Source organism: Argentina silus (assembly GCF_951799395.1).
Source record: "Argentina silus genome assembly, chromosome: X".
NCBI lineage: Eukaryota > Metazoa > Chordata > Actinopteri > Argentiniformes > Argentinidae > Argentina > Argentina silus.
Window position 1 is genome coordinate 22,349,233 of NC_139653.1, and position 11,095 is coordinate 22,360,327.

Here is an 11,095-nt window from a genome sequence, read left to right on the forward strand (position 1 = left end):
CATTTGAGTGGAATGTACAAAACCGACTCTCCCATCTGCCAGCTCACACGCACAACAGTCATAAATTATCTATCAGCAGTGGACCAGGTGCAGGAGAGGAATGAAGTGAACAAGAGTTATTACCATGGTTATTAAAACCAGGCCTCAAACCTTATATTAACTCCAAATCATTTTTGAACTACTGAGGGAACCATTCTGCTTGAATCTATTTTAAATGAATTAACCTAATCCTAACCCTATTTTCTAGAAGAAATGTTGGTGTCAAAAAGTAATATTAGAGTGAAGTGACTCCAATAAGAGTAAACCCCAGATACAAATCAGTATTTTCATCTTAGTGTGAGACATTTATGTAACATGTGAGAATGGCTTTACCTCTGCTTTTGGCTGCATCCTTCAAAGTGGTCATAACTGATGGTTTAATGCTCTCCAGTATGAATCTTCCCTCTAGTCCAGGGTACAGAGATCTTAAGAGGAAAACAAACATTGAGAAATTACTCCATTACATCTTGGGCTAACTTAACAATAGATTTAATCTATAAAATCACTAACAGTCGACAATAATTCTATCCAAATGTTCCACAGAATTACATGAATTAAATGTAGATACCAGCCTTTTGTGGTCTGAGATATTGAGAAAAAGTCACAATAGGCAGGCATTTCATTCTGTACCTGGGGTAGTCCTCTGAGGCAATGTAAACAGCATCCTTATCACTGACAGAGGAGGAGAAAGCTGCAAATGTCTCATCTTGCAAAGGCAGCAGCTCCAGACCAATGAGGTCACTGTAGCAGGCATCACTGAGGACAAACTCCAGCAGGAGGAGCTTCTCCTGGGAGGACCTCTTGTGCTTTGCCTTCCTCATCACTTGCCGCACCAGAGAAGGAGTCACCTTCTTCACACAGCCATTTCCAGTCACATAGGTGGCCAAGACTGCATCCACAGCTGTGGGAACCTTGGCCACCTGCATCCCTGAGCTTTGGAGGTAGCTAATCACCGTCAGTGTGATGTCCTCATCCATGTCCAACTCTGAAAAGACAGCCTCGTCCACCTGGATCCAGCAGTTACTGAGAGAGTAGATGACCTGTTGCTGCAACAAGTCATGAAAGAGAGGCTCCAGTATTGGCCTCCAGCGCAGCTTGATCCGGTTGGGGTCCGGCCAGGCTCCGTAGGTGCCTCTGGGGGAGAGGGGGAAGTCTTGGTCTTTCTTGGTCTGGATCCTCTTGATGGCCTCCATGATGAGGGTGAAGTAGGCCCTGGGGATGACGGTAACAATGAGGAGCTCATTCCAGAGAGCTGCAGGGTCTCTCCACTGATCCACCTCTCGCCATTTAATACTCCTGCGGTTGTCTGTGAGGCCAAAGAAGCCGCTGACGTGGACTGGTAGCCCTGTCATGCTCTCCTCCCCAGGGGGGAGGGGGAGGAAGCAGAAGGCACTCCCTGAGAAACCAGATGTGGCCCCTTTGTCCTCATCAATGAGGGAGAGAGGCAGTGCGATGCCGATGGTAGGGATGAACTTCAGGTCATCCGCCAAGAAGTCAAGGTCGCTGCACATGCCCCGGCCCCCCACTCCATTACAGACCAGCCAGGTGGTCCTCAGGGTCTCCTTGGCTGTCTCGTCCTGGGTCTCGATGTTGACCTGGTAGGTGGCGCAGGTGATGCTGCTACTAGGTACACCGTTGCTGTAGCTGTCTATGGCCAGGCCCAGGGTCTTCAACGAATTGGGTCTCTCCAGCTTGTCCTCTGGGTTTTCTCCTGCCATCACCTGGAAGAGCATGCGTTCTGTGCCGTCTGACTCACGCACATGCAGGGAGACCTTCTGAACGCTCTTGAGGAAGAGAAGCACCGTGTCAGCATCAGCCTTGAAGGACTCAAATAGTTCCAGCACCTTCTCTTTGTTGTAGATGTTGGAACTCAGCTGGGAGGGCTTAATGCGGAGGGGGAAGCGGAACAGCGTTCCAGGGAAGCTGCCGTCCTTGATGGTTTTCTCAGAGCTCCCGAATAACCCGATGTAGGGGGAAAACTGGTCAGTAAGCTCTGTTATCTCTTTTATGTCTGTTTTCAGGTTCCAACACTGTCCAGACTCATGAACCCCAAATAGAGTCTGATGAGGGTCCAGTATGCCAATCTGTTCTCCACTGAATATACTGGGGACATCTGAATTGTTCAAGTGAGAACAAAGAACAATTAGCTTTAAGAAAACTTGCAGCTAGAAAGAGGTATTTCTACAATAGTCAATTGGACTATTCTCTTGGTTTACATAGAATGTTATTCATGAATCAATGTGAGATGATATAAAATAAAAGCAAATTAAATACAGACTATAATGTAACTGTATTCTCTCAATTATTTAAAAGCCTTACCTGTGATGTGGTACACAGAGTTGAACCCAATACCAAATCGTCCAACTTTCAAAGGATCCTCTCTCTTTCTACTTCTTGCAATCTCCTGAATGCCATTCCAATCTTCAGTCGTAAACACTGCATCGTTGTACACATACAAGGCCGTTCCTGATACCAAAACAATAACATGCACATAGTAGTAGCCTACATTAATTGCTTTATAATGCATAGTAAAGGCATTTAGATATCATAAAAGTGGAATAAATGCTTTTCCCTACTCCACTTGTATAATAACACAAACTGCTCAACTCTATAACGTGTAATTACCATACCAATTTTTTTACATTTTTTAAATATTGATAAAATGTTGTTGATACAATAATAGGTGTTATTATACAGGTATAGGGGCAACCTAACATATTGTTACAAAATGGTCAAATACAAACTAGAGAATCAGTAATTTTTCAGTGCAAAAAAAATATTTTTGCACATCTAGTATGTTTATTGGTCAACTTAGTCATCAGTGACTATTAAACCTACCTTGATATTGGGCCATGTCATGTGACCAAAGTGACTCCACTCCATACTCTGTCTCATCGTACATAAACTTAACCTCTGTGGCTCCCGCATCCTCTGCATTTTGAATCAGCTCCTTGAGAGATAAGCAGATGAACCATCAGTTCACATTAAGGTTCAAACTTGAGGAGCCGTTCCTTCCCTCAGAGGTATTGCATCTTTCAAGGGAGTGTGAAATGAGTGGAACATCGCTAGATAATGAACCTACATTGTCTTAGCAATGAGAGTGCGTGCCAGGCCTATTTTTGTCTGTGCTCATCTCAAGAGTAACACCTTTTCCTAGGTGCAATACCAGGCATGGCTGCTTATTGTCACAATAACTGACAGAGTGTGTAGACATTTGCAGGCCTCTACTGTACAGTATCTTATAGGTAAACACCACAATACTTTGTACTTACTTTCAGAATTTGTCCACCTTCGGGATACCTTCTTAGAATATCTTTCAAAAACTCGACCAGGGGTGGTGTGGTCTGTCCAAACCTCCCTGTACAAGTAAAGATTAAATATAACTCCATGAATAAGTAGCATTTGAGCATGACTGTGAATCATTAAGAAATCTAGATGATTCTTACAGTAACACTGTGAGAATTTGTTAATCCCAGCACTATTTAAAGTTTGTTAGCTACACTAAAATCCTACCTCCCCCTTTCAGGCCCCTTCCTTCCAGTGTGATGAATACTTCAGGGCTTCCAGTAGGCACCAGGGTCCCAATCTGCACTCTGTCATCAAGCTAATGAGACAGAAGAGATAGAACATACCATGAATACTATACAATATACGTACATGTCTCTTTACTCTGCCAATTAATGTGATGTAACTGTACTGGACCTATAATCAACTTATTGTGAGAAAAAAAAGTAGTAATGTTCCAAATGATGAACCTGACCAATATCATGAAGTACACATGCAAATCACCTTTATTGCAACCTCAAAAAATGTCTTTGAACATAATACATTTCTAAGGCTATCTAAAAATGAGCACACCATCCGATTTCACAAAGACTAATTCTTCCAAGCATCAGCCTCACAAAAAACATTCAACTAGGCTAAATCTTTGGGGCAGCATTATTGCACATGTGTCATTGTGAAAGATAATCACTCTCTGCATCTAACAGGATCGATACTCAGCAGCAGCCTGCAGGCTGGCCCTGCACCAGGTCCAAGACTGCTGTCTGTGTCTCTCCAAGGTGAAAACTCTCATCTGCACAGTCGCTCACTTCGTTCAGCATATCTGGCACATGAACAAATGCCACAGCAGGACAACCGTGCTACCAAACTTCTGATCATTGATGCTGACTATTCACACGGCCAACTGAACATACTGATTGCCACTGTTGCTTGCAGATAATTGGGACTTAGATGTTTACAATGTATCTAATGTTAGTTATACTGTAGACTCAGAGGCTATTATTAACATAGATCATTATCAACCTTTTCATATAACCTTGTGTGTGATTCCTAACCAGCAAATTACTGTCCCCTCATTGAGCCAGCAATAGAATAATAAAAACACAAAATAATGGAAAAGGTTGACAAAGACTAGATGAAGGATTCAAACACAGCATCTGCTGACGCACCATGTATAGCCATACTGATACAAGACTGGTACAATGTCCTACTACTGGGTTTAAAAGCTCAGAATTAATATTAAGAGCTGGAATCATTCATTGCTAACTGTTTGGATTAAGTGATTTCAGCTTTCAGCTACCTACCCAACAAAACTAGCTTCTTTCCCTTATCTAAACTTTAACCAGAGTTGACATTCAAAGCGCTTTTCCTTTAACTCTAAAGCAAACATTTTTCAAAAAATGTTTTAATCATTTTTGGAGAATCATCTGACTCTGAGGCACAGTGAAGAATGTGCTTGGAGCACATGGGAGAGGACTAAACTTATTACTGTCTTGAAGTGTCCCCCAAAGCAAGACATTCCCAAGCTAACTATGGACGCTGGGACTGTGCCAAAACTTCATAGAGCTGCTTTTTTTCAACCAATTGTGTAAAGCAGCACTGGATCTCAACTTACATGAAAATTCAGCAATACAAAGTTCTCAACTGTTGGACTGGGCTGGGGGAGGCCTGAGGTCCCAGTGGGCACTGCAGTTTGTTGGAGTGGCCTGTGCCTAATTTTTGAGTATGACATCAGAGGGACTGATGTGACCCCCACCTGTTCCTTTCCCTCAGTAAGGCTCAGGGAAAAGTGGGGTCCACTGCGGTCATGTTTACCATTGGATACATAACAACCACTGACAAAGTTACAAACAAATCCCCTCATTCCCCAAAACAAAACTCAGACAAGACTGTAATGTCAAACAGAACATTAACTAGGAAAATCATCAGAATACATGTTAGATACTTTTTTGCACACAAAGCTTCAGTTGATTAGGTCAGTTTCCAGCACTGACAAATGCTTGCTTGTAGTGCAGGCAGTAGGTAGCCAATGAGCATGTTGGAGATTACACGCCCACAGAAAGTGGTAGACGCTTAGAAACGTCCCGAACAAAAAGCAAATTCAGGCAGAAAGGCTGGGTCTTGGAGGTACATGCACCATCACAGACTGCCAATGCATAATAACTAATGTCTAATTCAGCATGCTTATTTTGTGACATTTTCAAGGGGAAAAGCTACATATTGCACATTTAAATAATTGTCCCCAAGGGAACCTACCTTTTGATTGTTTTATTTTGGCTACCCATGGTCAGAACATACCCATGAATTGCTTCAGTGAAGGCTGCATAGGCTATTCCATGCAAGGAATTATAATAAGTAGGGTTACTACACTGGAAGAATCACATGTTAGCAAATCAGAGTTGTTTTGGAGGAAAGGAAACAAAAGAGGAATCAATAGGCTGCCCTTATTAGGATTATTACATTGCAAACCATTATAATAATTATTCATGCCACGAGAGCTCCTGGATACACGAGAGCTCCTACATACGCTCAAAACAAGTCCACGCTTCCATACGCCCGATCACGTCAGATCAGACTGAGAAGCACACCAATTGTGAGCTAGGAAAGCGTCCATCCCATGAACTGGGCTTTGGGGCATACAAAGAGCAAAAGGAGCGTAACGGGAGCATACAGGAGCGGATTCTGAAGCAGACACATTTTATACATTGCAAATTGCATAACCCTCTCCTCGACTAAAATTGAAAATCCACGACCCTCCCTCAAACCCCTCCATGTACCCCCTATCATCAATAATAGTTACAAATGCGAATCCATAAGACCACGCCCCTCACTTTGGGGGAAGCTGCAGGGTCTAGTTATGGCCTGACACTAATGTTGTTTCATCATTAACCTGCTATGTTGTTTTGGGTGTAGCTAAGAACATATTTGCATTAAATCATTGTACACTGTCGGTAAACTGCCACCACGGATGCAGAAAAAATGACCTAACGTGCGAACAACTGTTACGATAGACTGGTAGCATTACTAGCCAGCTAGCATCCGCTGGTTGATGTTGAAGTAACTTTTAAGTGTGATGCAGTTGATTGATGAAGATCACATGTAAATATATTATACAGGAATGAACATTAAAAAAAGTGTTTTATAAACATGTGTCACTAATACATGACCAGGTTGCTATGGAAGTGTCCCAATGTTTTCCCCAAGACTTTCGACAAATTACCCAGATCAGAACTAATTGCCTTCCCACCCTGTGGTAAACAGGTAAAAGGCGTCATAGCTATTACTTTATCAGCGAATAAAGCATGGCATAATAGAAAACATAAACATTGCCACGTCCATTCATAAAAGTGCCACTGTTACATTGTTATCTAGCAACACACTACTGCTACTAGTATTACTACTACTAGCTACTTGTACTACTACAAGCCTTACTACCAAAATGAAGGTTAGTTGGCTAGCTAGCTAGCAAACCATCTACATAAACTGTACAAATGATGTTAATCTTGTTGCCAGCCAGCTAGCTAGCTACTGTAGTTGCTAGTCGTAATGAACGCAACATTGTGTCGATAACTGCCAAGCACAAGGCACAATGTGTACGGCGCAATATGTACGTGCCATATAGATTTCATTGCATTCCCCTTCCCCCTTAGTATACAATGTAGGTTAATTAAATATGCGTACGCATAGACATGCGCTGTTTTCACAATCATAAGAAACCAGTTCGGAAACTATCAACCAGCGCTGCCTTGGGTAGTATTGCTTTAACATGCCATCTTATACGAATAGAACTAACGACCAGAGAACGCCTTAAATTGCACTTGACAACCAGTGTTGGTGAATGTCGAATCACGTTGTTGAAAAATGTATGGTTTGGGAATTGATCTGGCTTTTGTATTCTGGTAATCCGTTGTATAAAACCAATAATACACTCGAGTCCATGTGTTATGACATTTTTTATCATGATTGTGATGTGATCGTTGCCACGCGGCGAAGCCGAAAAACAAAGATATTCATTCCGATATCACATTAATTATTATCCTGCATTCAGATGGACTCAATTCAGATGAACTCAATTCAACTCAATTTAACTTATTGAGTGACTTGTTGAATATATTTTTGCATTCATTTTGAGCTAATTTTAGGAGTATCACTTATTGAATCAAGGCATCTCAGCTTTTCATTTTAATTAATAAAAAAAAAACGTTGACATTATGGGGTATTTGTGTAGATCAGTGACAAAAAAATCTATTAAATCTATTTTAAAGTCAGGTTGTAACACAACAAAATGTGGAATAAATATGTGGGTGAAAATGTACTGAAGGCACTGTATTTGAGGGTATTTCTGTAGATATTGGTTTCACCATTTAGAAATGACAACACTTTTTATACATAGTCCCCCTATTTCAGAGTACCAAAAGTAATGGGACAATTGGCTGGTGTTGGACAGGTGTTTCTGGTAAGTTGGGTGTGTTCCATCAAATCATTTGTGGAGGCATTAGGGAGCTGTCAATGTCTAGTATTGATTCTAGGATTCACATTTGCATTGGGAGTCTGTCAACATGAGGACCCAAGACGTGGAATGAAAGTTATTATTAGGGTGATATCTGTCAGAAACATAGCCAAAACCTTAAGTTTTGGAACATCAATAAAAAGAAAAAAAGTGCTGGTGAGCTCAGCAATCGCAAGCGGCCTGGTAGGCCAAGGAAGGCTTCTACAGTGGATTACCGAAGAATGCTCACCATAATCAAGAAAAAACCCAAAACAACTGTTCCATAGATCAGGAACATTCTCCAGCAGGTAGGCGTGGATGTGTCAGAGACTACCATCTGCAGAACATGTCACCAGCTGAAGTACAGAAGCTTCACTGCAAGGTGCCAACCACTAGTTGGTGGTCATGATCAGGTTACAGTTTGCTAAAACGTACCTAAAAAAACAGCAGATGTCTGGAAAAAGGTCTTGTGGACAGATAAGATGAATATTATCATGTACCAGAGTGATTGCACATTTGAAGAAAAAAGGGTCTGTCCAAGATTTACGGCATACCACCTCATCTGTGTAACATGGTGGAAGGGGTGTTATGATTTGGGCATGTATAGCTGCCACTAGAACTGGCTAACTTGTCTTAATTGATGATGTAACTGCTGATGGCAGCAGGAGAATATATTATGAAGTGTATCAGAACCAGCTTGTCTGCTCGAGTGCAAGCAAATGCCTCAAAATTCATAGGGTGACGCTTCATCAGACAGTAAGACAATGACCCAAAACATACTGCCATAGCAACTAGGTAGTTTTTCAGGGCCAAAAAGTAGAAAGGTATTGACTGGCCTAGTCAATCTTCAGATTTAAATCCAATTGAATATGCACTTAATTTCCCGATGACACAATTTTAGGCAAAAAGACCTCAAAACAAACAACAACTGAAGATGGCTGCAGTACAGGCATGGCAGAGCATCACCAGAGAAGATACCCAGCGTCTGGTGGGGTCAATGGGTTGCAGACTTCAGGCAGTTATTGCATGCAAAGGATTGTCAACCAAATACTAAACATGAGCACTTTATTTGGACATTATATTGTTTACTCTAAAACCTTTGGAGCCCTGAAATAGGGGGAGTATGGAAAAGTGTTGCACTTTCTAAATAGTGAACCCTATGTGAAAGAAATCCCATTGAATAAAAGCAGAGAATCTCTCTTGACCCCATAGTAATTGTTTGATTTCAAATCCAAACTGTTGAGTATAGAGCAAAAACAAGACAAAATGCTTCCTCTTTCCAATACTTATGCAAGGCAGTGTATTTAACAAAGTATTTGGGAAACATGGTTACATAAAAAAATCCAGGGAGATTTTATGGGCATTCTGTCACTTAACTTTGAATCTGCACATTTCTTAAAGTAAATGTGTTTGTTGTTTTTTTTCCAGTGGGAATTGTTAGACATTTGTTAAACTTTGCTATCAAGGGTTTTTGTTTGGCATACATTTCAAAGTGAAAAATCAAGTCCGAACAGTAATTTATGTTACCGTGGAATTGCCCTGTGGCTATAAAGAGTCGTCAAATACTTTGGACAGTTATCTGTTGGGAGCTATTATCTACTGGCACCAAAGACATTCATCAAATAAATACACACTATTTTCCCTTCAGTCACTGTAATGACTTGTGAATGAAGAAATATACTTTATATACCAGGTCAATGCAACTTTATGACAAGCTGAACTAGGACATGAACAGGAAACAGAATGAGAAGTAAGATAATCGAGATGACAATTCCAATTTTCCCAAATGCATGCGTTGGGAAGAGACAAGCTTCATTGCAATGCACATCATATACACAAATAATTAGACAGTGAAAACCTGCATGTCATGAGTTCTAATCCTGGCCCCGCAACAAATGACAACACAATGGTAACATTTACTCAGCACTGGCTGCAATCCCTAAATCACTTTATTGTGGCCAATTATAATATTACATTTCCCAATGTTATTATGTAATCAAACAAAGTGTCCATTGTTGTTTAGTAGTGGAACATTTTCACATATTCTAACAGTCCTTATTTACTCTGACATTATCAGAATGCAGCACTTTAACATAGTCTATTAAAACCTGTTAAATACTGTAGAGTACCAAGCAATAAACAAAGGAGGATTATGAGGAACAAGGAAAGAAAACAATTGTGTCACACACAGGATGTATGCATCTCAACTATGTGCTATGTTAAAAAAAAAGGGAGAAAAATGAAAAAGAGGCTAATAAATGCCCTTTATTACTTACCACTTTCCCATTGTGAACCAGCTGCTGCTCAATGACAGGCAGGTCTGTCTCTTCATAGATGCGTTGCTTGAGGTCTTTGACGGCTGCAGAATGAGGGACCTGGTAGGCCCTGTGGCCAATATACTCATGACGAACTGTCACCCATGGTATCCTAAAAAACACACACAAAAATCCTTGTTTAAGTTCCCTGTTTTGCCAGGAAAGACCATGTGATTTAGAAGATCGTAGAAACCCAAAAGCACAGCAACGGATGGCATTCTTCTTTGGGAAGCTTAGTCACAGGCATATAGCAATGTCAACTGTATTGTGGTAATGTTCAAAAACGGTATTTCACTGTCATTATTCACAAATTTAAAAGCAGAAATGCCTATTGTTTAATACTTTTATTCTGAAACTGTTATTTATTCTGAAACAATACCCAAATTAACATGTATGATGTGTAGCAGGACATACTTGCGATACATCTGGTGCTTACAACAACTTGGAGTTAACTCTAGTTATGCATTACTTCAATTTCTTTATTAACAATTTACCTAACTACACAGTAATAGGCCAGGAACTTAAATGTGGAGAACAGAATTTAACAGTCTCCTATGTGTGTACACTCTTGCTTGCAGTAAATGAATTAGTATTTAGATCAATCTTAATCATTTGGTAAGCCTAATGGCATGTCAAGTGTTTAGTTTTGGAGTTTTGGAGGCCAGGTGATGTTCTTGTTTTTTGATTAAATATAAAGGACATAGAAAAGCACTTCGACATGGTGAACACTGAGATTAGAGATCCTTGCAAGCAGTCTATAGATTAAAGAGAAACCTGAGAATGTAAGCTAAGTCTGATCCATCTGTCATCTATTCATTAGCAACATTTCAATAGTATCTGTGCTACAACTGAGGTGTTCATATCAGAAATAATCAAAATCCTCATCAAAGATTTTCAGGTTGGTAAAATATCACAATATATAATAATGTCGTTCATTGCTGAGGTATGGTGGAGACATGCCAGTGTGAGC

General features: G+C 40.6%; 1 protein-coding gene across 1 annotated transcript in view; it reads right to left on the bottom strand.

Annotated features, from left to right (window-relative positions):
- sacs (sacsin molecular chaperone) overlaps window positions 1-11,095 on the bottom strand; it is a gene marked incomplete at its 5' end in the record, with an annotated part of 28,634 nt that overhangs the window by 16,702 nt on the left and 837 nt on the right. Inside the window, 7 exons of the mRNA XM_083696381.1 lie at window positions 373-464; window positions 670-2,152; window positions 2,359-2,505; window positions 2,878-2,989; window positions 3,312-3,397; window positions 3,553-3,643; window positions 10,087-10,237. Of these exons, the coding sequence (XP_083552507.1) occupies window positions 373-464; window positions 670-2,152; window positions 2,359-2,505; window positions 2,878-2,989; window positions 3,312-3,397; window positions 3,553-3,643; window positions 10,087-10,237 (2,162 nt within the window). The remainder of the gene's footprint in view (window positions 1-372; window positions 465-669; window positions 2,153-2,358; window positions 2,506-2,877; window positions 2,990-3,311; window positions 3,398-3,552; window positions 3,644-10,086; window positions 10,238-11,095) is intronic.